The sequence below is a fragment of the Mustela nivalis genome (genome assembly GCF_964662115.1).
Source record: "Mustela nivalis genome assembly, chromosome: 18".
NCBI classification, from domain to species: domain Eukaryota; kingdom Metazoa; phylum Chordata; class Mammalia; order Carnivora; family Mustelidae; genus Mustela; species Mustela nivalis.
The window spans coordinates 58,689,554-58,717,506 of NC_139037.1; the positions used below are offsets into that span (position 1 = coordinate 58,689,554).

Sequence of the window (27,953 nt, forward strand, 5' to 3'; positions counted from 1 at the left end):
GCTCTAACACCTTGGGTTCAAATGGCAGTTTTGCCTCTTACCAGCTGTAAGTTTTGGGCAAACAAGCTTAGCAAGAGTAAATGAAAAAGGAAAAACAAAAAAGGAATTTTCCTTGTCCAAAAGATGAGAGCATTTTCTTAAAGCATTTCCATAGGAAACCCAGGGCTTTTGGGATCTTTTCTCTGACCTTTAGATGCACTTGTAAATCTTGTTAGAGGCCCAATATGCCTCTTACCAAGTTTAGAATCCAGAAGTGCTTTTCAAAGGTCTAGACTTTAAATTAAACAATTAAAAAATAAAATAAGAGGTCAGGGCTTTGTCCCCTTTAAATGTAAATGTATGAGAAAATAATCCAGTGTCCCTATCACTGTGTGGGTTGAACCAAGGTGCTGTTCTCTGAACTTCAGATCTGCTAGCAGGGGAGATGATACATTTCATTACTCCCTCAGATAAAGTCAATTACCTAAGACATGATTCCCAAGTAAATTTTAGCATAAATTTATCAAACAATTTGCAGCATATGGTGCAGTCAAGTCCTCTTATAGGAAGAAAAGCTATTGTTAATCTTGAGAATGCACAGATCTAGTGGTTGGATTGCATGTATCCAGTATTGAAAAATATAATGGTATAGAAAGCTTGTAACCGCTTGACTGTATAAATGGGATGAAACTTCATTCTTTGTCATCTCTTTCCCTAAAAAGATAATAACAGCATTATCTACCTCACAAGGCTGTTGTTGTCATTTCACGAATTCTTGTAAAATGATAAGGGACCACCACCAGATACACTACTTGTAAGATGAGAATAACGAGACCAAGAAAGATTAAGTAAATAGCAAAACACTGTTCTGCTGGGAAGAACAGACTGGTCGGTGAGGAAAGCCGGCAGGAGTGCCAGGAGACCTTCAGACCAGGAGCCACGAGACCTGCGCCGCCCCAACCCGGAGAAGCACCAGGCCCTCCCCGCGGGAGGCGAACGCAAATCCCTCCCAACTCCACCCTCCTCTGCCAGCCGCGGTTTTTCTTCCTTTCCCCGAGAGCAGAGGTCCCGCTGGCACCCCGCTCAGTTTTAGAAAGGTCCCTGGGATGGAAGATACTGGACAGGAAGGTGAGCAGAGGCGTAGCACTATAGCGAGTCTCCTTCCGCCTAGAGGGAGCACCTGGACCACTTCCCACAATCCCCCGCTCCAGCTGCCCAGAAGCGGAAGTGCTGCAGGCTACAAGGACTCCAGACTACAACTCCCAGAATGCACAAGATAAATGACGCCCGAGCTCCGCCCTCTGAGGAGAAAATACTTCCAGGTATTCTGAGCGTGTGTGTATTAATTCCTAGAATGCCAGAGAGAATCTTGGTGAAATTGTGCCATTTTAGGCTACGAGTGTCTTCCTTGATTCTGTTATTGAAAACCGGGCAGCATTTTAGCCACTCGTGAGGACGGGTTCGGGAGGAGGTAAGAGTAAGGTGGTGAGTAATCCCCAAGAGCTTCCCGGTAGGAGTAAAAATATAAGGGAAGTGGATTGTCTTTGGTAGAGACTGAAGACAAACTCCCAATCACGTCACTACTTGAAATTGGTTTACGGTGAATCTTTTTTGTTACACTCTTCAAGCACCTAGCACAAACAAATGAACATCTTTTCTAGAGAAAGAGAACATCACCCTAGGCTTCACATTTTTTCTAAACTCTAAAAATGTATTAATACTAGACCAAAGAGTCCTTGAAGATAAAAGCATTATGAGGTATACAAATAAACACTTCATAAGCTTCAGATTAGGGGGTATAGCTCAGGGGTAGAGCATTTGACTGCATAAGCTTCAGATTATCAAGAATAACAGCTTCAATGTAATATAAAGCAAACTTTAAGCAAAATTAAGAGGCACATCCGTTCCTGGGTCAGTTAAGCTAGGGTCTCTTGATTTAGGCTCAGGTCATGATCCTGGGGTTGTGGGATCCAGCCCTATGCAGGACTCCCTGCTGACAGAATTACAAGGAGAAGAAATTCACAATCAGAATGGGAAGGTTTAGGGTGCCTTGGTGGCTCAGTTGGTTAAGGTCTGCCTTCGGCTCAGGCCATGATCCCAGGGTCCTCGAATCAAGTCCTGCATGGGGCTCCCTGCTCAGCGGGGAGTCTGCTTCTCCCTCTACCCCTCCCCCTTGCTCATGATCTCTTGCTCTCTTACTCTTACTCTCTCTCTCTCTCAAATAAATATTTTTTTTTAATCGGAAGTTTCAATCCTAGGAGGAATTGTAGAGTCTTAAGAGCATTTACTATAACAGAAGGGAAGCTAAAAATAAAAATGGAAACATCAATCTCAGGAATTTAATAAAAAGAAAACAAAAATATGGTAAGTAGATGGAAGGAAATGATAAAGATAAGAAATTCATGAAATGGAAAACAGACTGAATTTTTTTTTTAAGTCCAGAGATCATTCCATGAATAAAACAATAAAAATGATGAAGTTTGGTAAGAGTGACCTCTGGCCTCTCCCCTTGTGCTCTCTCACTCACTCTCTCTAAAATAAATAAACAGGGGCGCCTGGGTGGCTCAGTGGGTTAAGCCGCTGCCTTCGGCTCAGGTCATGATCTCAGGGTCCTGGGATCGAGTCCCGCATCGGGCTCTCTGCTCAGCAGGGAGCCTGCTTCCTCCTCTCTCTCTCTGCCTGCCTCTCTGCCTACTTGTAATCTCTCTCTGTCAAATAAATAAATAAAATCTTTAAAAAAATAAAATAAAATAAATAAACAAATCTTTATTTTTTTTTTAGAAAGAAAGAAACCATTGCCTAATCCAAGGTCATGAAGATTTATGGTTATGTCTTCATCTAAAAGTCTGATTTTTAGGTTTTTTAAAATTTTGTTTATTTGAGAGAGAGAGTACAAGCAGGTGGAGTAGCAGGCAGAGGGAGAGGGAGAAGCAGGCTCCCAAGGAGCCCAACATGGGTCTTGATCCCAGGACCCTGGGATCATGACGGGAGCCAAAGGCAATCACGAAACCAACTGAGCCACCCAGGTGCCCCTGATTTTCAGTTCTTATGTTTAGGTCCTTGATCCTAGTTTTTGTATATTGCATGAAGAAGCGGGTGTGACATCTTTTGCCTGTGCACATCGAGTTGTCTCAGCACCATTTGTTGAAGAGACCATTCTTTTGCCACTGAATTGTCTTGGCACCTGAACTGGATTTTTAAATTCATTTATTGTGTCCTACATTGAATAAACATCCTTAGTTATGAAGAAACTAATTTTTTTTTAAATTTATTTGACAGACAGAGATCACAAGTAAGCAGAGAAGCAGGCAGAGAAAGAGGAGGAAGCAGGCTCCCTGCTGAGCAGAGAGCCCGATGTGGGGCTTGATCCCAGGACCCTGAGATCATGACCTGAGCAGAAGGCAGAGGCTTTAACCCACTGAGCCACCCAGGTGCCCCTATGAAGAAACTAATTTAACAAAATTTGTCTTAATTTCCATGCTTTTGAAATTCCCAAGTTTCAACAATATTATCTTGCATCTTAAAAATTAACTTTCTTGGAGCTCCTGGGTGGTTCAGTCCGTTAAGCATCTGATTCTTGATTTTGGTTCCGGTCACAATCTCAGGGTCATGAGATTGAGCCCTTCCTTCAGCTCCCTGCTGAGTGTGCAACCTGCTTAAGATTCTCTCTCTTGGGGTACCTGGGAGGCTCAGTCAGTTAGGTGACCAACAGGATTGTGGCTCAGGTTGTGATCTTGAGGGACAATAGAATGCGTAAATAAAAATGAACTCATTCCATATGAAACGGAATATGGATTTTTAAAAATATTTTTTGTTTATTTGTCAGAGAGAGAGAGAGCACAAGCTGGGGGAGTGGCAGGCAAAGGGAGAAGCAGTCTCCTTGCTGAACAAGGGGCCCACTGTGGGACTTGATCCCAAGATGCTGGAATGACCTGGGCTGAAGGTGGACACTTAACCAACTGAGCCACCCAAGTTTCCCTGGAATGTGGACCTTAAAAGATTTAAAAAGATGGGGCGCCTGGGTGGCTCAGTTGGTTAAGCCGCTACCTTCGGCTCAGGTCATGATCTCAGGATCCTGGGATCGAGTCCCGCATCGGGCTCTCTGCTCAGCAGGGAGCCTGCTTCCTCCTCTCTCTCTCTCTGCCTGCCTCTCCGACTACTTGTGATTTCTCTCTGTCAAATAAATAAATAAAATCTTTAAAAAAAAAAAAAAGATTTAAAAAGAGATACTAGGGGCGCCTGGGTGGCTCAGTGGATTAAGCCGCTGCCTTCGGCTCAGGTCATGATCTCAGGGTCCTGGGATCGAGTCCCACATCGGGCTCTCTGCTCAGCAGGGAGCTTGCTTCCCTCTCTCTCTCTCTCTGGCTGCCTCTCTGTCTACTTGTGATTTCTCTCTGTCAAATAAATAAATCTTAAAAAAAAAAGAGAGATACTAAAATATCTTCATTAAAAAAAAATACCTTCATGAATTTGTGATAGGTGAAGATTTCTAAAAATCACTAACTAAAAAAACCATGGGAAAACTTAAAAGCATGATTGTTCACTGAAAGGTACCATAAGGAAAATGAAGTTGGGAGCCACAGAACTGGAAAAAAAAATCACAATACACAGTATTAAAGAATTTTAGCAGAATATAAAGAAATCCTGTAAATCCAAGAATAAGAAATCACAACAAGAAAAAAAAATCCACAAATCATTTGAACAAGCACTGGATAAAGGAGGATATATAAATGTATACTAAGCCTTTGAATAGGTCCTCAATTTTCTCAATAGCATTAGTCATCAGAGTAATAATGGAAACCTCAATGAGACACCACTCTCCACAAACCCTTGTGACCAAAACAATTTTTTAATTAAAAATCTGGCACTACAAAAGTGTTGACAGGGATATGGAGCAACTAGAACTCTATTGCTTTGCTTGTGGGACTATAAATTGTAAGGACCTATATAGCCAGAGTGACTCCATCTTGGGTAAATAGCCATTTTTTTGTTTGTGCAGTAAACTTAAATTGACTCTTCCCCTGGAGAAACTTACTTAGAAGCAAGTCCAGAAAACCAGTAAAATGTAGTTGGCTAGTTCCTGATAACAGAGCCCAGAATACAAAGACGAGTCAGGCCAGGTAGAGACATCTAATCAGTACAAAGTACTGTTTGTAACAGTGAGGTCTTACCTAAACCTAAATGACTCCATCTTGGGAAGAACGACAATCTTATTATTCACACTGAATATGTATGAGAATAACATATTGAATGAATGAGCCTTCATTCATATGAATATGAATTCATATGAATAAGCCTTCGTAATTCCTATGAATAAGCCTTCCCAGAAAGTACTGTTTGTAATGGTTCCTAGTATGAAGTAACCTTGAATAACACATCACCAGACCGGATGAAACTAGCCAATCAACAAGAGACACACAAACCCGATGGGTTGAGATACCAAAATATGGGTTGCAGTTTTACCCAATAAAAGGTAGCCTGTAAGATTGGGAGGGGTCGCTCTCTTAGGAGTCAGCCCTGACCCGTCAGTCAGTCAATTCTTGAGCCTGTAAGCTGGAGGTGGTTGCTCTCTTCGGAGACGGCCCTGGCCGGTCAGTCTGACTTCTAATGCTTGGCATAGAATAGAGCTTTGCATAACTTTAACTTTGTTTCAGTCTCGTTCCCTTGGCTGATCAGTTTGATTTCTAATACTTAGCATAAAACAAAGCTTTAAATAACTTTCACTTTGTCTCAGTCTCATTTCATTTAATAACGGACCTAACATAAATTAGTTCAATCACGTGCAGAATGTTTGGCAGTGTCTGTGAGAATTAAATATATGCATCCTCCGTGACACAGGAATTCCATTCCAGCAAGCAGAAAAATAAACACACAACACACACATCCCAAAATATCTGGCCTATAGGATGTAGGTTGCCTACTTTGCTCTGCAATAACAGAATAGGTAAATGATTGCTTAGAAACAATGTTTCAATCTCACAAACACTATACTGAGCAAAATAAGTGGGACACAAAAGCGTATAATATAGTTCCATTTATGTGAGGATAAACAAAAGGAAAAGTAGCCAATGGTGACAGAATTTAGGAGAGTGCATGTGAGAAGGGTAGTCACCGAAAAGGAGCAGCAGAAATGATCTGTTGCATCTATCCAAGCCTACCAGTGGTAATGCTCTTGTCTATGGATGCCTGCGGCACTCGTCCAGGTTCTGTGTTATTTGTATAGAGCCCCACTGGGGCGAGTGTTGTGGCTGGACCAGCTCTTGTTGGTTTTTGCTATGATCACAGGGCACATTTCAGCAAAAAACTAGGAATAAGATTTATAACTCACACATCCTGGAGGGTACATGGCATCCCCAAAGGCCACACAGGGAGGTCAAAGAAAAACAACAAGCTCAGACCGGAAGCTCTGCCTTTACTTGGGTTCAAGGGCGGGACATCTGGGGTTTCACAAGGATTCACTCATTATTGGCTAAGTTGCAACATACAAGTGTAATTAGGAGCTGGGAGAGCAGAGGCCAGGTCATGGAAGCAGTCAGTTATCTAGGTTATCTAGGCCACCCATGGCTTCTGAAAAAGTAAGTTCATGGGTGTGGACAGCCTAGATCATTACCTGGTTGCTTTGCTAGAAACTGTGTCATATAGCTGGCAATATGTTTACTCAAAATGAATCTTTTTATTTTTTAAAAGATTTTATTTATTGACAGAGATCACAAGTAGGCAGAGAGAGAAAGGGGGAAGCAGGCTCCCCACTGAGGAGAGAGTCCGATGTGGGGCTCAATCCCAGGACCCTGAGATCATGATCCGAGCGGAAGGCAGAGGCTTTAATCCACTGGGCCCCCCAGGCGCCCCTCAAAATGAATCTTTTAAAATGGATGCCTCAGTAATCAGTACCTTAATGTCAGGCACTTACACTGCAGGGTTCAATATCAGCCAGTGTTCAGTCAGGAAAGCTGTGCCACTAAACTTTAAAATAGGAATTAGACCTGACACAAATGTGGGAGCATAAGAGTTTGTAGGAATTCTGAGAATCCAGGCACATTCAGCTACTGAAGTGGGACAGTTAATGGGGAACATGGTAGAAGATCAGTGAATCCGCAAACATGAGCCCCATTGCTACAATTCTTTTTTTTTTTTTTTTTAATTACAGCACAAACAGTGGTAGATGGAACACCATGAGGAAAAATAAAGCAATATGTAAGGTCCACAGATGGTGATTTTGCAGCACTGGGCAGGAGAGGCAATTCCATATCTAGAGCAACTTTTCTCCAATGAAAACAGTGTGCTGTCCCTTCCATGATGGAAGTGGTCTTGTGTAACCAAATTCCTAGCAGGGGGTTGGGTAGTTCTCTTTGGAGAACTCTCTCAACTGACCACAGAGAACTACTCATGAGGTCACAGGCATGGGTTGAGAGGTGGAGTCACAGAAGCAGGAACTGGAGCTTTGGCAATCTGAGTCACTTGTGACTGTCATGCCGCTTACTTGTGACTTCTGTCTAAACCCAGTCTCATCTGTGTCACTTCCACTTGATGTTGAAGTGCTACTGCTATAATCAAATTTATGACTTCACTGCATAATTTTCTGGCTTATGGCCAAATATTTCATTTTAACTAGGGATCAAAGAGGCCTGATGCTTTCTCAGGAGTAATGCCATCTGCACAGAATAGCATTAACTTTGCTCCCAAATCCCAAAGATGCATGCTGCCAGCTCTATGCAGTGTCCGTACCTGTCACAGACACTTCATATGTCATTAGATATATATTTATCAAGGGTCATAAAATCATTTCTGTAAAGAGCCAGAAAGTAAATATTTAAGGCTTTGCAGACCACACAGATTTATTACAACTACTCAACTCTGCCTTATTAACCTGAAAGCACCATAGACAGTATGTAGAGTGGTCATGGCTATGTTTCGATAACATTTTATTTACCAAAACAAGCGGCAGCCAGATTTGCCCCTTGGGCCATTGTTTGCCAATTCCTGGACCGAACTGTGAACAAAGATTAAAAAGTTGGTGTAGGGACGCCTGTGTGGCTCAGTGGGTTAAGCTGCTGCCTTCGGCTCAGGTCATGGTCCCGGGGTCATGGGATCGAGTCCTGCATAGGGCTCCTTGCTCGACAGGGAACCTGCTTCTCTCGCTGCCTCTGCCTGACTCTGTCTACTTGTGTATACTCGCTTTCTCTCTCTCTGGCAAATAAATAAAATCTTTAAAAAAAAAAAAAGTTGGTGTAGCTGTGAGCTGGGGTCATAAGAGCACGTTGATAGCCCTACCAGATGAAACCAAACTTCTTTGGATGATGTTTACTAACAGGTACAGAGGGGGGAAAAGCATGTTAGCACAATGGTGGCCTATCAGGTGGGAGCAAATGTGTTGATTTGCTCCAGCAATAAAACCTCATCTGATGCTGCAAGTTATGTCAGGTCCTAATTAAATTTACAATAATCCCATGTCATTCCCAGATTCACCTGTCTTCTGCACAGGTCAAATGAGTAAACTGAAGAGGGCTATGACTTTCAAGATACCACTAAGTGGTGCTAACCTCTAGAATCCCTTGAAGAATACGGTATTGCTTTTGGTTTTCCATTTTGATATATACAAAGCAGTTACAGTGTTTATTTGTCCTTTCTTATCAAAATAGTCCTTGTTTCATTGGTGAGAGAACCAATATGAGGATTCTGCCACTTGTTGGGTATTTCTATTGCAACTCTGCATTCTGGAACTTAGAAAATAACCAGATGACGGGCTCAGGGATCCATTCAGACCACCACATATGAACCTGAGCAAAAGCATCCATTATTTGTTCTTTATAAGCCCCACTATTATTTGCTGGGCACAGGCATTTGAGGTTCCAGGAGTTAATATCATCTCTAGTGTCTAGCAATCCTTCCATGTTCTGGTTATTTCCACTTACCTAATATATAACCTCCATAAAATATAGCTGCAAGCCACTTTGAGGAAGTCTAGAACAATTTGTGGTACACAGTTTTGGCAATATATAAGATTCTTTCAAGGAGACCCAGCCTGACCTCTAAGGTGCTCTGGAAATGGGAACTAGTTCACATTATGGAATTAGCTGAGGGGCCACAACTCTCATGTTGACTCAGGTCAGAATAAGAAAAGTTGGGTGCCTGGGTGGCTCAGTGGGTTAAACCGCTGCCTTCAGCTCAGGTCATGATCTCAGGGTCCTGGGATTGAGTCCCACATCGGGCTCTCTGCTCAGCAGGGAGCCTGCTTCCCTTCCTCTCTCTCTGCCTGCCTCTCTGCTTACTTTGATCTCTGTCAAATGAATAAATAAAATCTTAAAAAAAAAAAGAATAAGAAAAGTTCACCAGAGATCAAGTTTCCTGCAAGGAAACCATCACAGGGGAGATTATTACAGGTTCTTCAGGCAAGAGGAGACTACATCAGAGCAGAACAAAAGGCTTCCTCCTAATGGCAAAGGAGACGCCTAAGTTTAGACGTCAAAGACCTAAGCTTTGTTGGAATCTGCTCATATATTCCCACCTCAGTTTTTCAGGATTCTATTCCTTCCCTCTGATGCTCTATAACGTAAGAGAATCTACAAGGTTGTGAACCAATCAATGTGTTATCATTCAGTTGGTGACTGAATTTGACTTTGAGTCCCCTTTTCGTTAAAAGAAAGAAAGAGAGAGAGAGAAAAGGAGAGGAAAGGAAAGGGAAAAGGAAGGAGGGGAGGGGGAGGGGGAGAAGAAAGGAAGAGGGAGGGAAGGAGAGAGGGAGGGAGGGACAAAAAGAACAAAAGAGACTAAGAAAGAGAAGAAAAGAAAGGAGAGAGAGAAAGGAAGAGGGAGGAAGGAAAGAATGTTTACTCTATATAACAAGTCCCCAAAGTGTTAATATGTAGCCATGCTCAAAACTAAGATGGGAAAATCCCCCAGAGGCACCCCCCACAAAAAAAAGAGCTGATGTGTCAAGTAGGAGTTGAAACTGAATGGCCCACAAAGGCCAATGGAACTGGATACACAATTAGAGGTTTAATTTAGTGTAGATGGAAGTCAAGGTCAGAGGAGTCATGCACACAGGCAGAGTAGTAAACTACCCAATATGACGAATGAAAGACTAGTTCTCTTTCACTGGTTGAGGAGAAACAGGTAGTCCCTATTGTTACCACCATCTCTGGACCAACCTAAAGAACAAGATCAATCAGAAGGGAGGATACAAGAACCAAAAGGAAACCATTCTGAAATCCTGACTGTACCAGGCTCAAGTTAGGCTCTACTTGTGGTCTTTCCAGTTGTGGGAGACATATCTCTTCAGCTTAACACAGGGATCAACAGGCATATTCTGTAAAGCTCTAGAAAGTGTTTTGGATTTTGTGGGCCACTGTTTGTCACAACTACTAAACTCTGTCACTGCAATGAGAAAACAGCCATAGATACATAAATGAATGGGTACTGCTCTGTTCCAATGAAGCTTTAAAGGGAGTTGACCACATTTGGACCACAGGAAACAGCTTGCCAACCTTTGATCCAACACACTAAACGAAAATTACCACGAGAGCTCACAGGCTATCCTGGTATCACCAAACAAAACTAAACACAGAAGGCCGGCCTAAGCTTTCTCCTATCTAACACAACTTGAGGTAGCGCGGGCTTTACATAGCATGTGAAGGTGTGGTCCAAGAAGTCAACTTTGGAAACCTGCCTCCCACATTATATCCTTTGCTGAGTAAAGCCATTTAACCAAAAAAGCCTCAAGGATCAGTGAAATGCCTATGTCGGAAATGGTACTCAAACCTGCTCAACAGCTTGCTCCCACCGTGCTAGATGATCCCCTATACATAGCTTTCCCTTAGGGAATCTTTGTTAAATTTTACCTCAAAACATACATATTTTCTTTCTCCATCTTCATGATTTTCCCACTCAGTACTCTGTAAACAATTTTCTCATCATTCCTTTTCTCCACAACTCAAGGTTTTCTGTGCCATGGTGTCTGGAAAGACCTAGCTACTTCCCTAATCAGACCAAGCACTGGAAAGTACCAGCCAGTACCCTGGGATATCTATTCCCCCTGTAGGGAAGTCTGAGAATAAGGATGTATAAACTTTCACTGTTGGAACTACATTAGAATCTTCTAGTCCCATAGAGTTATGCATAAACTTCAAATATACTAATTACAAATATACAGTTACACTCACTAATGTATCTGTCTCTGAATGACCACAGAAATTTTTTTAACAACTGATTTCCAGAGCTCTATTCCTTAGTTTTGGTCTTATATACATGGTGATAGGATTTCTTACTGTTAAGAGATATGTTCTTATAAATTTTTAAGTCATAGTTTACTGTGATTTAATAATTTGATTAATATAATAATTTAATAATTTGATTTAATAAAATAACTACTTTACTATAAAACTGATGCTTAATTTAAAAAATCTGAGTAAAATAACTGAAAAATCCCTGAAAATCTTGCCACTGTTTATGTGGGGTAAATATCCCTTCACATGACTGGATGATTAACACATTCACAGACACACATGGTTGATTAAGGTATGTGATGTCCCTAAACTACCTTAAACTGTTACATGCTTCCATCTTAAGTCTTGGCCATCATTTTAATGAGTCTATTATTGCATAAGTTTATCAAAATACATATATATAAATTCCTGATGAATGTTTATTTCCACTTGAATAAGACTGAGTTAACAGCATTGATGTCTACTGACCTTTTCTCCCTTTCTATTTAAATCTCCTAATCATATATTCTTATTCTATCATCTCCAGACCAAAGGGATTCTGTATTTTGACATATACTGACCAACTTCAAAAAGTAATTATTTGGGGCACCTGGGTGGCTCAGTTGAGTCCAACTCCTGAGTTTTGCTCAGGTCATATCTCAGGGTTGTGAGATCGAGCCCAGTGTAAGGCTCCACACTGAGTGTGGAGCCTTCTTGGGATTCTCTCTCTAAACAAACAAACAAAACTAAATAGCCATTATTCAATCCACTGCTAGGAAAAAATGTGAAAGTCAGTCATGTCCCCAGGTAATCAATGTGTTTGATAAAGTTACTGAATTTCAACAAATAATTTTTTCTTCTTTCTCTGTCTGGGGAGAGCAAGGAGTAATAGGGTAGAGAACTTGACAAAAGTAATCTACTTCAAATAGCCTCTCTACCTAAGAAGTTTGTTAAGACTTTATATTTACTTGTCAGAGACAAGGAGTGAGAACACAAGCAGGGGGAGTGACAAGCAGAGGAAGAACTAGGCTCCGCACTGAGCAAGGAGCCTGATGTGGGGCTCGATCCCAGGACCCCAGGATCATCACCTGAGCCAAAGGCAGATGCTTAACCGACTGAGCCACCCAGGCGTTCCTACCTAAGAAGTTTTAATGAAGTAATGCTAAAACTCTTATTTGGAAGGCAATCATATCAAGTGTGGTTGGAAATGTGGAGACTAAGAAACTAATGATCAATTCAACGTTTACTAAGGGACATATGTTATTAGTATAACTTTGACACTTACACCCCTGCCTTGACATTGAGAATAAAAATGAATAGTAAAATGGCTTATTGTAGGATTAGCAATCAAGTTTCCAGTCTGTGCTATCACAAAAGATAACAATTTGGTATTCCACTGATTTTATGCAGTGTAAGTTCAAAGTCCATAATGATAGGACCCACCTTGATAAGAGGCTGGGAAAGACAGGAGCTCATCACAAGGCAATGCCAAATTACTAGGACAAATTACTAGTTTTCTTGCATTTCAACTCTGTCTGCCTGAATTAATTTCATTAAGGCCACACTGAGGTTACTTGTTCTGAATACAAATTTTTATGAAATTCTGGAGGTAATCGTAACACAACTATCAAAAGATCCATTTCCCGGGCGCCTGGGTGGCTCAGTGGGTTAAGCCGCTGCCTTCGGCTCAGGTCATGATCTCGGAGTCCTGGGATCGAGTCCCGCATTCGGGCTCTCTGCTCGGCGGAGAGCCTGCTTCCCTCTCTCTCTCTGCCTGCCTCTCCATCTACTTGTGATTTCTCTCTGTCAAATAAATAAATAAAATCTTTAAAAAAAAAAAAGATCCATTTCCCCTATTTATTAACTGAACAAGTATTGCACACCTCCCAAGTCCCTGGCAATGTTAAGACTATGTAGATTCAGAACAAGTCTCTGCATTTATAGAGCTTACATTCTAATGGGCATTACTTTGTGTTCATCATGCTTTTATACAAGACCTGATAAAACTCGTCCTTTCCAAAGCCTCCCCTGAGTAGTATTTAATAAAGGTCAAAGTTCAAACTGTACCTTACTATGCCACTCATAAGTGTTCTCTTCTGTGTGGCCTCCTGACTACTGGGATGTGTTAAACTGTGGCTCAAACACTGACTTTCGTGAAACAAAGGATTTTTTTTCTTTTGAACTTCATGATTGGAAGAATTCACATGACACCTCGGTTTTCTTTTAAAAAATCATTTTATACAGCCATTTTCTTGTGTGGACTCTCTGATGTTCTTCCCGCTCCTATTACTTTTATAGGACTTATCACCAGCATGGATTCTGTGATGAATGGTAAGATTTGATCGCCAGCTGAAGCTCTTACCACATGTCTCACACTTGTAAGGTTTCTCCCCTGTGTGAACTCTCTGGTGAGACTGCAGCTGTGAAGAGCGACTGAAGACCTTACCACACACATCACATTTGTACGGTTTCTCTCCAGTGTGGACGCTCTGATGAAGCTGAAGACTTGAGGCCTGACTGAAGTGCTTACCACACTCCCCACACTTGTAGGGTTTCTCTCCTGTGTGGACCCTCTGATGCATGTCAAGATTCAAGCTCCACTTGAAGCCCTTCCCACACTCCTCACATTTGTACGGCTTTTCCCCAGTGTGGACTTTCTGATGGGCTTGGAGGTGTGAACTGCGACCGAAACTCTTCCCACACTCTTCACATTTGAATGGTTTCTCTCCACTGTGGACTCTCTGATGGGCCAGAAGATTTGAGGCCTGCCTGAATACTTTCCCACACTCTTCACAATTATATGGTTTCTCTCCTGTGTGGATTCTGCAATGAATTTTGAGATCTGCTCTACGACTGAATCCCTTCCCACACTCGTCACATTTGTATGGTTTCTCGCCAGTATGGATCAGCTGGTGAATCTGAAGTCTGGAACTCTGATTGAAGCCCTGTCCGCACTCCTCACACTTGTAAGGTTTCTCTACGCTGTGCGCCTTCAGATGGATTTGAAGATACGAACTCTGACTGAAGCCCTTTCCACATACCTCGCATTTATAGGGTTTCTCCCCTGTGTGGACTACCAGATGAACTTGATAATGGGAGTTCCTCCTGAAGCTCTTCCCACACTCATCGCATTTGTAAGGTTTCTCTCCTGTGTGGACTCTCTGATGGGCTTGAAGGTTTGAACTCAGAGTAAAGCCTTTACCACACACATTACATATGTAGGATTTCTCTCCAGTGTGAACACCCTGATGGGCCTGAAGACTTGAAGGGCGACTAAAGCCTTTACCACATTCCTCGCATTTGTAGGGTTTTTCTCCTGTGTGGACCCTCTGATGAATGTATAGATTTGAACTACAAATGAAGCCCTTCCCACACTCCTCACATTTGTATGGCTTCTCTCCCGTATGGACTCTCTGATGGGACTGAAGATGTGAATTCCGACTGAAGCTTTTGCCACATGCATCACATCTGAATGGTTTCTCCCCAGTGTGGACCCTCTGATGGTCCTGGAGATGAGAGGCCTGACTGAAGGCCCTTCCACACTCCTCACAATGATAAGGTTTCTCTCCTGTGTGGACTTTACAATGAACAGTAAGTGCTGATCTACGACCAAAGCCTTTCCCACACTCTTCACATTTAAATGGCTTCTCTACAGTGTGGACTTTCTGATGGGTTTGCAGAAGTGAGCTCTCATTGAATTCCTTACCACACTCACCGTGCTTATAGCCTTTCTCCCCCATGTGAACTCTCTGATGAATACGAAGAACTGAGCTATAACGGAAGCCTTTTCCACACTCCCTGCAGGTATGAGACTTTGCTTTTAAGTGCAACCGCTGATGAAGATCAAAGGTAGAGAGATCACTGAAGGTTTTTCCACATTCGTTACATCGGTGAGGTTTTGGTCCTGTGTGAGTCATACTATTCTGGTCCAATGTTGAAATCTTCACACTGTCTTTCTCACTATCATCGTTGCTATAAGATTGGTCACTTCTGTAAATTCCTTGATCTAGATGATGTGAAATCCAACCAATGACATCAACATCCTGTTTACATTGACACAGCTTATTTTTCATGGAAACTTGCTGGGATCTGTTCCAATAACTCTGTGACTCAGTCAGAGAAGATTTCCTCCATGAGTCCTGGGCTCTCAAAATTGGAAGGTGTGAGTTTTCAGTACCATTAGGACCATCCACTTTACAACATGGTATACAGTTCTCATCTTCAGAAATTTGAATGGAGAGTCCTGTCCCAAGCTGGCAGGGAGAATCACCTTGTTTGTGAAGTTGAGAACTATTTATCATGGAGTCTGGAGGTCTGGATAGGTCATTTGTAATGTGTTGCCAGATTTGCCAGCAGGAAAGCTCTTCATGTGGCTCTCTGCCTCGAACAGTCCTCAGCGCACTTTGGCTGTTCCCTCCTATAGGGACAGAAGTCAGAGATGTGGAAAAGTGAAAACTTTGTTCAAAGAGTCAAGATCTCACACTTAGGACACAGTAGGAGACTTTAACGAACCCCAGGATAGTTTTGCTTACCTTTTTCACCATTTATGAAATACTCTGGCTTACACACTGATTGAAACCAACAACAACTTAGCATTAATGAAATCCATCTAAAACAAAATTACTGCCACCTGACAATTTAAGTCATTTTTCAAAAATTACATGGTCTTTCCCACCACAGTACAGTGTCAATAAGGACAAGCAGCTGGCAGTGTGGACAGCTTTTAACAGTGCCTAGCAGTCAGTAGGTTTTCAGGAAATGTATGCACAGATGAATCCCAGTCTGATGTCTGAGATTGTCTAGAATTCTAAATCCCAGTTTAAGTACAAACAAATCAGAGCAGCACAAGTAAGGTGTCTGAAATAGGACAAGGATGGGAAAATACAGTTTGCTAAGAAGTTGAAAGTCTGCACCAGAAGCAGCAGTATACTAAGGGGGTACTGAGGAGAAAACCAAGGGTGCTAAAGAAGGAAAAGCATGAAGATCTATACACTAGATCCTTCTGAGACTTTGGTACTGGCTCTCTAAATGCCTTTCCCCACCCCCGTCCCAAACCCCCACCTCAAAAGGAGTCAAATTTAGAGGGCAGGGAAGAATGCTGTCTCTCTGAAAATTGTGTGGAAAATTTTTGTATATAGATACATTGGCCTTCAACAAGAATGACTGTTTCGAAGTGCAGAGCGCAGTTTACTGGTGAGCTGGGAGATAAATTCCATCGCTCATGATATTTAAAAGAAACATACTAGAAACTATAAGGAATCATCACAAGTAGGAAAGCTGTCATTACATGAAATGCCTTCAAAAGTCATTTATTTATTTTCCATTTTATTTATTTTTAAATTTAATTTTTTTTAGTGTTCCAAGAAAGTCATATATTTAAATCCATACACAAACATTAAGTCTGCAGTAACAACATAAGATCCATTTATGATTATATATCTGCATTTGAAAGAAGCAAATGGGATGCAGCTGGGCAAATCTTTTTAGGGAAAGGCTAACTCACAAGCTGGCTATTTTCTGAGACCTTCCATGCCCTGATATAAAAGATACAGAAGTTGAATTTTTTCCCTCCTCTGGGGCAGCTGCTTAACAAGTGGACAGAAGAATCCTCTATCAAAAACAAACAACAAAAAAACCCACAAAGGGCACCTGGGTGGCTCAGTGGGTTAAGCCGCTGCCTTCGACTCAGGTCATGATCCCAGGGTCCTGGGATCAAGCCCTGCATCCGTCTCCCTGCTCTGCAGGAAGCCTGCTTCTCTGTCTCCCCTTCCCCCTGCTTGTGTTCCCTCTCTCGTGTCTCTGTCAAATAAATAAAAATCTTAAAAAAAAAAAAAAAAGAATTCATTTGGAAGACAAAAAATATTTTGCAATATCCCTTTTTCACATGGATCTGTCCACCACTTCTTAGCTATTTCTGTGGAGGGCAGGTTTTCCTATAGATTAACTCATTCATTTATCCAACATATATTTACAGGGCCTCTGCCATGTACCAGGACTATTCTAAGCACCGAGGACAGTGAACAATCAACAAAACACAAATTTCCTCCACTCTTGAAGATTACACTTCAAGTGAGATGAAGATAAAATAAGCAAATGAAAAAAAAATACGTGAGGCAACAATCACCCAAAATAAGGCAGCACACAGACTGTCAAGAGAGAATGATATTTTCAACAGGGTGGTCAGAACCCTCACGGGAGATTAGAATGGAGTGACCTGCAGGAAGTCCAGAGGGGTCTGAAGGGTTCCAGGTGAGACTATTCCAGGCAGAGAGGAACAAGTGAAGGACTCTGGGGCAGAAGCTTCCTTCACAGGTCTGAGCAACGGCAGGGAGGACAAGATGGGTGGGAAAGGCGGAGCAAGAGGAAGGACAGCGGCATTCGGCCAGGCCATGGGGGATGAAGAGCAGATCCCAGAGGACTCGTTACAGAAGCTGCTCTCGGTGGTTTTAATTCCAAGTAAAATAAGCTGTAAGAGAATTCTGAACAGCAGACTACCATGATCGGACTTGAAGTTATAAAGGATCCCCCAGGCTGCTACTTAAAAAACAGGCCACAGGAGACGGGTGGGAGCAGGCACCACTGCGAAGCCTGCAGCGATAATGCAGGGAAGAGGTCTGGCACTTGAACACGGGGGACAGCACACGGGTGCGCTGAAACAGAAACAAAGCAGATGGGCAGGAAACTGCGACAACGCACAGCTGCTTCATTCTTACCCACATTTCTCTCTATCTGGGGTGCTATCTTCGTCAACCACGGCCGCCTCTCTTCTCTTTCTGTGAGCCATTTATCTCGTTTAAAGGGTTGATGTCCTGAGAACACGCAAAGTCATGAGTTAAAATGAGCATGCTACTTCCTAGAGAAGATTATCCTATTTTGCAAACCGCGAACAGTGGTCTTTGAAGAGTTGCCGTCCCTCTAGACAAATATTTTCCAATTCTTTTTGTATATTCTTCTTACAAACAATACCTGTATCTTTACTGAAAGTAAAGATTTGGGGAACAGATGGATAGAATATATTAGATTATTTCTTCACCCTGTGTTTAGTGTCTAAAGACCCATGTGATAGAAACCAAGCTTTGGTTTCTGGATACATGAGCTTACCAGTTTTTATACCAATGTAATGAAAGATGATACTACTGAGCGCCTGGGTGGCTCAGTTAGTTAAGCAACTCCCTTCGGCTCAGGTCATGAGGCTGGAATCCCAGGATCGAGTCCTGCATTGGGCTCCCTGCTCTCCCTGCTTAGTGGGGAGTCTACATCTCCCTCTGCCCCTCGCCCCCTCATATAAATAAATAAAATCTTAAAAAAAAAAAAAAGAAAAAGAAAAGAAAGATGATACTCTTGTTGTCCTGTTAACAAACCATTTGGTTTCATCCAAAAAGTACCTGTTTCCTCCATGCTGATTTAATCACATGGATGCATTAGTACTAAAAGCAACCCTGTGACTTTTGGACAGTAGATTTAGCGGTCTATAAAGTGAAGCCAACTTAAAAAAACAGATCCTCAAGATCTGTACTTCTATTTTCACAAGGGCCTTACCAAGTATATAAATCTGTTTTTGAATTATAACTATAAATTAAAATTGCAAGTAGGTATGTTATAAATAAATAAATAAATAAAACAAACATGCTAGAGCTAAAATTTACTGGAAATTTGAGTTCTAACTGCATATTCAAGATATCGAAAGTGTACTTTTCAAACCTTTTTTTAGTTATGACCCATTGAAGAAACAGCATTTATTTCATGACCCAATTACAAACACAGAGATAGGTATTACCCAAACAAAGTTTGAGTGACCTATTTCTAACCTGTCTGTTTTCCCCCTATCTCCTCCCAGTGACCCTCACACACTCATGCAATCAACTAGTTTTTTGCTGCAATGTATCCAAAGAAGCTCTGATATTTTCTCTCTATTGATTTCATTCAAAACCGCTCAGAGAACTCAGTAAATCAGTTTTATAATTCACTAATATGATAGGAGTGATATCTGAAATCAAATAGACAAGGTATCACAGTATACTGTCCGTTTATAGTCCTTTACAAAAACCCGAATGAAAAAGACCTAAAAGATCCTGTTCAGAAAGACCAGAAACATCCTATGTCCCAGAAGAATTAGCAAAGTCCAATCCCTAAATTCAGGGAACCATTTTAAGAGCCCCAAAGCCTTAAAACCCCAAGGTGACAAAGGTCCTCCAGAGGGAGGCTGTTCTCACCCACTGAGACGAGGTTCCTGAAGTTTTCTAACATGACGTCCTGGTACAACTTCCTCTGGGCAGAGTCCAGCAGCCCCAGCTCCTCCTCCGTGAAGGCCACCGCCACGTCCTTGAACGTCACTGCTTCCTACACATACAACAAACACATACAACCTCAATCTTACACCTAAGTTCGACTGGGAGAGGTAGGAGGATGGGTGGGGAGGTCTGGTGGGAAGGACCAATGGGGAGGTGCTCTGGCCCCGGAGCAATCTGTAGATTTCCCAGCGCTTCTCCTTCTCTCCTGCTGATGCTACACACCGACTGTCCTCAGCCTCATCACAAGTGCTGCTATGGAAAAGAAAGCTTTACCTATTTACCAGGCCCTCTCAGTGAGCACTGTTAATAAGCAAACTCCCTAAAATTCTAACAGGTGTATCCTCAACTAAAAAGGTTTACTTTTTAATTAACACTGCCAATTACTTCAGAAATATCGAACAGTTTAGCGCCAGCAGTGTCTTCCACTAAGGTGGGAACCAAGTCAGGAGTAGCGCTCCTTGTGGAAATAAACCAAAAGGGCAAGCCAGGTCACTGAATGAAAAACTCTCTCTCCTCCTGTAATCTGTCTCTACTCCAGATCTCTACTGTTCTGTGTAAATTTAAGCAGACGTCTTTTTCACAACCCCTTGTCTTCATATTTAAAGTGAAGATAGGGGCACCTGGGTAGCTCAGTTGCTGGACTCTGCTCAGGTCATGATCTCAGGGTGCTGGGATCCCTCCCCCTCAGCCCCTCCCCTGCTCAAGCACTCACAGGCTCCGGCTCTCTCTCTCTCTTTCTCAAATAAATAAATGAAATCTTTTAAAAAAATAATAAAATGAAGATAAAACCAAGCCCCTCTTCATAAAATTGTTCTGAAGTGTCAATGCAGGGAGCAACAAAATCTTTAGCACCCTGGATTTTTTTAAACTAAGGTTATTATTTTGACTAAAAATTAAAAAAAAAAAAATATGCTGGGGGCACCTGGATGGTTCAGTGGGTTAAGCATCTGCCTTCGGCTCAGGTCATGATCCCAGGGTCCTGGGATTGAGCCTGTGTTGCGTTTCCTGCTGAGTGTGTCGGGTTTCCTGCTGAGTGAGGAGCGGGCTGCTCTCTCTCACTCTGCTGCTCCCCCTGCCCGTGCTTTCTCTCTCTCTCAAATAAATAAATAAATAAAATCTTTAAGAAATAAATAAATAATTTTAAAAGTACACTCAAGGAAAAAAACCAGTAAATAAACTACACATAGGGTTTGTGACTTAGGTTTGGGAAGACAGAAGCTAGCTCTTGTGATTAGAAAGCTTCTAACAATATCTTTTCCTGTGAAGCTGAAGTCTGATCCCAACAAACTGTGCCATATTTGAATATCCTACCAAAAAACATCCAGTGCTCCAGATATAAAACGGACCTCTTCAATTCTGAACACCCAATACCTAACACATTAAGGACAAAAAAGGGCAATAATTTTCAGAACGGTCTTTTGAGAAACAGATTAAATCAGGAAAACTATCACTGTAGTGTTCCTAAAAGAGTAAAAAACCTAAACTAAATGTCTATGAATAAAGAATAGTTTTAAAAAATAGGTATACAAATGTGAAGAGAATATGAGACAGCAACTATTATATAGTAACTGTGTGCCTGGCTGGCTCAGTCAGTTGAACATGTGACTCTTGATCTCTGGGTTGTAAGTTTGAGCCCCATGTTGGGTGTAGGGATTACTTAAAAAGAAATAAAATCTTTAAAAAAAAAATTGGTGCGTAATATTAAATGGAAAAAAAAGATTTAAGTTGTATGTTATGGGGTTGGGGGATCGACAAACAAGTGAAAAGGAAAAAAAGTACAAACTTCCAGTTACAAAATAAGTCACAAGGATGAAAAGCACAGCATAGGGAATATAATCAATGATATTAAAATAACTTCATGCAGTGACAGACTCGAACTACACTTATCATGGTGGACAGTCTGCGATGTACCTGTCAAATCACTATGTTGTATGCCTGAAATTGACACAGTACCTATGTTTCCATTTTAAAAAATAATAATAATAAAATTAAAGAATAAAAAATTTAAAAAAACAAAGGTATGAAAAATTTTTAAAAAAGAAATCTTCCGGGCGCCTGGGTGGCTCAGTGGGTTAAGCCGCTGCCTTCGGCTCAGGTCATGATCTCAGGGTCCTGGGATCGAGTCCCGCATCGGGCTCTCTGCTCAGCGGGCAGCCTGCTTTCCCCTCTCTCTCTGCCTGCCTCTCTGCCTACTTGTGATCTCTCTCTGTCAAATAAATAAAATCTTTGAAAAGAAAAAAAAAAAAAAAGAAAGAAATCTTCCAAGATATAAAGCTGTATCTATGTCATGAATGCAAACACACAGCTATGAATACATGTGATGATGAGATTACAGAAATAACCCATCTATTTGGAAGCAGGGGAAGGAGTGAGGTGCAAGATATTCTCATTTCTATAAATTGTTCTACTTTTCCTTGTGAGATTAAAAACAGATGAAATGAAAGCTAAAACCGAAACAAATTAAACTTAAAAGGCATAAAGAGAAAAGCACCTGACACACTCAGCAAGTCTGCAGACGCACTCTCCTTAAAAGAGAACTTATGTGTAGTCTCTGAAGGCCAAAATGATATTTTTAAAAAAAGATTTCATTTATTTATTTGAGAGAGAGAGAATGAGCAGGGAGCCCAATGTGGGCCTTGATCGCAGGACCCGGAGATCACAACAGGAGCCAAAGGCAGATAGATGCTTAACCTACTGAGCCCCCGAGGTACCCCTAAAATGACATTTTTAACAGCAAGAAAGGCAAGCCCTACTCACCTTGAACATGCTCATATTCTCTTTCCTTCTGGGGAAACAGAATCCTAGAAAGGAGAAAGAAGTCAATGGAAAAGGTCAAGTACACCATTAACCTATGGGACCGTGCAGGTGAACATGGCGAGATGAGCAGAATTCAGCACGTGTACCAGACAGCCCCCGACCCCTTTCGGCAGGAGTTCAAGGAACCACCTGCCCAACAACGTAAATGGCCCCATCCCAATGAGCCTGTAGTTTCCACAGCAGTAATTCTTACTCTGGGTAGGGTATAAATCGAGACAACAGCCATAAGAGAAGGCTCTGGAGTCAATATGCGAGGGCTGAAATCCTGGCTAACTGTGTGATCCTGGCCTGATGATTAACATCTCTCTGTCTCGGTTCTGTTGTCTGCAAGTGGGGGAAAGAATTATCAATCTCATGGGATTGTTGTAAGGTTGAAAGCTATCAGAGCGCTGTCAGTTTCTTATTCCTTTCCAATTGCGTAACATGTTCACAGAATGATATTCTATGGTTTGAAATTATCCCTGTAAGTCTAATCCCTAAATGATTTCTACCAAGAGAATATTGTTAAAATACACGAGAGTTCACGGTTGTTGCTCTGTCATATGAGTCTCGGTGACGGCTCAAGATCTCTGGTTGTCTTCCTGATAATTTGTTATCTCAACAACAGTATCTAAATCCACACAGCCTACTTTTTCTAAAAAGGTATAAAAATAAGTGAAGTTTCTTTTTAAGCAGGAAGCGCACTTTTGACAGGTAGGCATGGAGGTAAAGAAAACTAATCAAACCTAAGATTCTGCAAACAACAAAAGAACAGGTTGACAGTCCACACCTAAGGTAAATAGAAAAGACAGGCATCTGAGTGGTAAGCATATTGTTATGAATAAAGGAATGTATAAGAAATAAATAGGTAAGGGGCGCCTGGGTGGCTCAGTGGGTTAAGCCTCTGCCTTCGGCTCAGGTCATGATCTTAGGGTCCTGGGATTGAGCCCCACATTGGGCTCTCTCCTCAGCAGAGAGTCTGCCTCCCTCTCTCTCTCCGCCTGCCTCTCTGCCTACTTGTGATTTCTCTCTGTCAAATAAATAAATAAAATATTTTAAAAAAAGAAAGAAAGAAAGAAAGAAAAAGAAACAGGTGAGAAGAGAAAGTTCCTGCTATGGGAGAAGGCAAACCAAAATATGGAGAATGAAAGAGAGTTAGAAAATCATCAGTGGATGCTACAAAAATGGTGAAAGTTTGGTAATAAGATGGTCACACAGTCTCAAAATATTAACTGGCAGATTCTTTGCCCAAGAAAACAACCTGATACCAGCAACTGGAACAAACCCACAGACACGGGCTTCTCATGACGCACTGAGAAGGTGGCCTCACCACTTACTTCTGGAGCATTCCTGCTGCTAACGCAGAGCCGGAACCCAATCACAAATATCAGATAAACCAAAAAAGGAAGGACATTCTACAAAGTACTTTGCCCATATTCTTCACACAAATACCATGAGCTAAATAAAGAATACCATGAGCTAAATAAAGTCTGAGGAATCATTCTATTTTGTTTTGTTTTAAGTAACCTTTACATCCTGGAGATGAATAGTTGAGTGCTCTACCAAATGAGCCAGCCAAGTGCCCTGGAATCATTCTAGAATAAAGGAGATTAATGAAATAAAAACTAAGTTCAACGCATATTACAGGACTGAACCCTGAACTAGAAAAGGAAAACTGCTCTCAGAGACTTTACTGGGGAAACTGGAAAAATGGAATATGGGCTGTGGATTAGGTAACAGTGTGTTATCACTGTACTTAATTCCACTTTGATCAGTCTCTAGCTTGCCTTCAAATGGTTCAGCAAAAAAACAGAAACAATATACCAGGATGATAAAGCTGTGAAAGAGACCAAAAAAAAAAAAAAAAAAAAAAATGGCTCCGGAAGCTAGCAGCAACAGCAGCTAGAATTTGGTGTTTCCCACTGGTCACAGAGAATCTGACAGGGCCACTCAGTCTTAGCGATGAACGTGAAAAGGACAAGACAGTCCTTAACACAGAGACAAAGACTTTCTAAAATGACAAAAAAAAAAACAACCCCAAGAACTGCCCTCCCAACACGAGTGGCTGACTATTAATAATAACAACTGAATGGAAAACAGTATGGAGGTTCCTCAAAAAGTTGAAAATAGAGCTATCTAAGACCCCGCAGTTATACTACTCGGTATTTACCCCAAAGATACAAATGTAATGAACTGAAGGGGCACCTGCAACCCATGTTTATAGCAAAAATGTCCACAACAGCCAAACTACGGAAAGAGCCCAGATGTCCATCAACAGATGAATGGATAAAGAAGATGTGGTATGTATATACCATGGAATATTATGCAGCCGTCAGAAAAAAAAACCTGAAATCTTGCCATTTGCAATGACATGGATGGAACTAGAGAATATTAGGCTGAGCAAAATTAAGTCAATCAGAGAAAGACAATTATCCTATGACCTCACTGATAGGAGGAATTTGAAAAATAAGACAGAGGATCATAGGGGAAGACAGGAAAATATGAAACAAGACAAAACCAGAGAAGGAGATAAACCGTAAGAGACTCTTAATCTCAGGAAACAAACTGAAGGCTGCTGGGGGTGGGGGGGAGGGATAGCTTGGCTGGAGGATGAACATTGGGGAGGATATGTGCTATGTTGAGTGCTGTGAATCCCATAAGACTGATGAATCACAGGGCGCCTGGGTGCCTCAGTGGGTTAAAGCATCTGCCTTCAGCTCAGGTCATAATGCCGAGGTCCCTGGGATCGAGCCCCGCATTGGGCTCTCTGCTCCGTAGAGAGCCGGCTTCCTTCTCTCTCTCTGCCTGCCTCTCTGCCTACTTGTGATCTCTCTCTGTCAAATAAATAAATAAAATCTTTGGAAAAAAAGACTGATGAATCACAGACCTGTACCCCTGAAACAAATAATACCTTGTATGTTAATTTTTCAAAAATTTTTTTAAAAATTAAAAAAAAAAAGAAAATATAGTGAAAGAAGAAAAAAATAGCGACAACTGAAGACTCATTTTGTTTCTCCCACCTACTAGATAAAAACTATTACAATATTCAGTCTTCAACTTGGTTCTGCTTCTGGATAGCAGGTAAACCAGAACAAACCCTCACTGCTTAAAACTCCCAACTCAGCTACCACAAGCCAAAACCCTATAAGCAGCCCCACCTAATAACCTCTTACTAAGACACCTGGGTGTGTGGGCTTCTTTGCTTCAGCAAGCTAAAATGAACTTAACTCTTTGATTACAGGTACATTCCTGGGGGTTCTGGCTGACACTAAGAGCATCAGGTGCTGGGTGTGGAGTCTGCTTAGGATTCTCTCTCTCTCTCTCTCTCTCTCTCTCTCTGCCCCTTCCCCCATTCATACTCTCTCTCTATGAAAATAAAATAAAAAATAACAAAGTAAAAGAAGTTAGGAAATAGCCACAGCAGTAAGAACAATAACAATGACAGTTCAGACTATGGCAAAAATATTTCCTGTTAATGAACAGTAACTACTAGCTGATCTTCCAACTTCAGGCAGAATTTCTCTGGTGCGAAAGATGGCAAAGAATCCATTCCCCAAGGCCTGGGAGAAATATATCTTCAGATTTTCGAATCCCCTCCATTTTGACTCTATATTTGCCAGCTGCTTTCTGCTCAAGTCAATACACTGCAAGGAGACCGGACAGTTGACTAGTGGGTTTAAAAATCACTGGACTAAGTAGACCGTATGGTACATCCAGCTCAGTTTTATCTATGACATCCAGTGAAGTAAATTTTCTAGGTCTGTTTCCAGACAAGAGGCTTTTTTGAGCTTCTCGAATTTTCAAGTGCACAGGAATCTCCCTGGGATCTTGCTGGAATGCAGATTCCTGGCCCCATGGGCAGAAATTCTATATCAGAGCGTCTCAGAAGGGGTTCAATGACAAGTATTTCTACCCAAGTAATGCCGACACCACTGGTCTGCAGAACACAATTTAAATGGCTCTGCAGTGTACCATCAGGCCCAAGGGAAATGCGGCCACTAACAGAAATATACACAGAGTAACCAGGTAAAAGGCTAAAATGTTATTGTTACATTCCAAAGTTATGGGTAATTGATGGTTTTATTTATATATTTTTGTATTTTTCATAATGATTAGGCTACTTTTATAATATAAATACTATTTGAAATATATGACACAGATCAGAAAGTTACTTTAAAGTAACTTTAAAGGAAAAATAGGGGCACCTGGGTGGCTCAGCTATTAAGTATCTGCCTCGGCTCAGGTCATGATCCCAGAGTCCTGGGATCAAGCCCCGCCATCAGGCTCCCTGCTCAGCCAGAAGCCTGGTTCTCCCTCTCACACTCCCCTTGCTCGCATTCCCTCTCTCACTGTGTCTCTCTCTCTCAAGTAAATAAAATCTTTTTAAAAAATAAAATTTTAGGGGCACCTGGGTGGCTCCGTGGGTTAAGCCGCTGCCTTGGGCCCAGGTCATGATCTCGGGGTCCCGGGATCGAGTCCCGCATCGGGCTCTCTGCTCAGCAGGGAGCCTGCTTCTTCCTCTCTCTCTCTCTCTCTCTGCCTGCCTCTCTGCCTACTTGTGATCTCTCTCTGTCAAATAAATAAATAACATCTTAAAAACAAAAAAAATAAAAAATAAAAAAATAAAAATAAAATTTTAAAAGTAGGAAAAACAGGGGTGCCTGGAAGGCATCAGACTCTTGGGTTTCCCCCTGAGTCACGATCTCTGGGTCATGCTATCCAGTCCCCTGTAGGGCTTCCCAGTAGGGAGTCTGCTTGAAATTCTCTTCCTCTCCTTCCGCTTCTGCCCCTCCCCAGCTCGCACGCGCGCTATCTCCCTCTCTCTAAATAAAACAAATCTATAAAACAATAACATAAAGTAGGAAAAACAGCAGTACTGCTTAACAGAGCCACTGTGTGGCTGAAATGTGTTCATCTGTGTAAAGCTTTTAGAATCAAACTTAGCAACTAAGGCTCAGCTATAATCATTACGCAAGAGCGTGTCCCACACGTTCTCCGATTTCCGTGACCATCTTAGTAGAAGAATGCCAAGCCCTCCCCACGTGGAGCTCTGATGCCTCCTCCTCCTCCGCGCAGTGCTTTCTGAGAAGTCACTGCTGGGGAAGGAAAGGGGGCTGTGACATACCAGGTTTGTGCTTCCATTCCTGATACATCACACTCCCCGGTACCAACTAGCCGCAACTCTCCTTCCAAAAAAAACAAAGGTCAGGAGTCCAGAAAATTGAGCTTCCTGCGTTCATAGAACCTAAGAAATGGGCGCTTCTTGGTTAATTACAGTAGTTTTAATAACAAGAAGTCTCCCGCGAGGCAGTTTCAAACCTTTTACTCGTACTACTTCGCTTCTTGCCTCAGAACACTGTATTCCTCACAGCACAGTATGAGCGACGTATTACTCCTACTTCCCTTTTACAGAACAGCAAACCGAGACACAGAGGGATTAAGTAACCTACCCGGGAACCCACCCATATGAAGACAAACAGCTCGCGGGTGGGAAGCTAGGACAGGGGTGCAGAGAGCCCGGGAGACCCTCACACCCGGGAAAGCACAACCAGAGTCCGCCCCATCCCGGACAGGTCCCCAAAGCGCAAAGCTCCGCCCAGGAGAACGCAAATCGCCACCCTCGGCTATCAAACCTCCGTTTTTAGCCGCTCTTCCTCTTTCTCCCCCAATGAAATGCTGGTGGCTG

General features: G+C 42.0%; 1 protein-coding gene across 1 annotated transcript in view; it reads right to left on the bottom strand.

Moving 5' to 3' along the window:
- Nucleotides 1-13,396: 13,396 nt before the first annotated feature.
- ZNF226 (zinc finger protein 226) overlaps nucleotides 13,397-27,953 on the bottom strand; it is a gene marked incomplete at its 5' end in the record, with an annotated part of 43,877 nt that continues 29,320 nt past the window's right edge. The window contains 4 exons of the mRNA XM_082711158.1: nucleotides 13,397-15,597; nucleotides 17,894-17,989; nucleotides 19,394-19,520; nucleotides 22,229-22,272. Of these exons, the coding sequence (XP_082567284.1) occupies nucleotides 13,412-15,597; nucleotides 17,894-17,989; nucleotides 19,394-19,520; nucleotides 22,229-22,272 (2,453 nt within the window). The 3' untranslated portion in view covers nucleotides 13,397-13,411. The remainder of the gene's footprint in view (nucleotides 15,598-17,893; nucleotides 17,990-19,393; nucleotides 19,521-22,228; nucleotides 22,273-27,953) is intronic.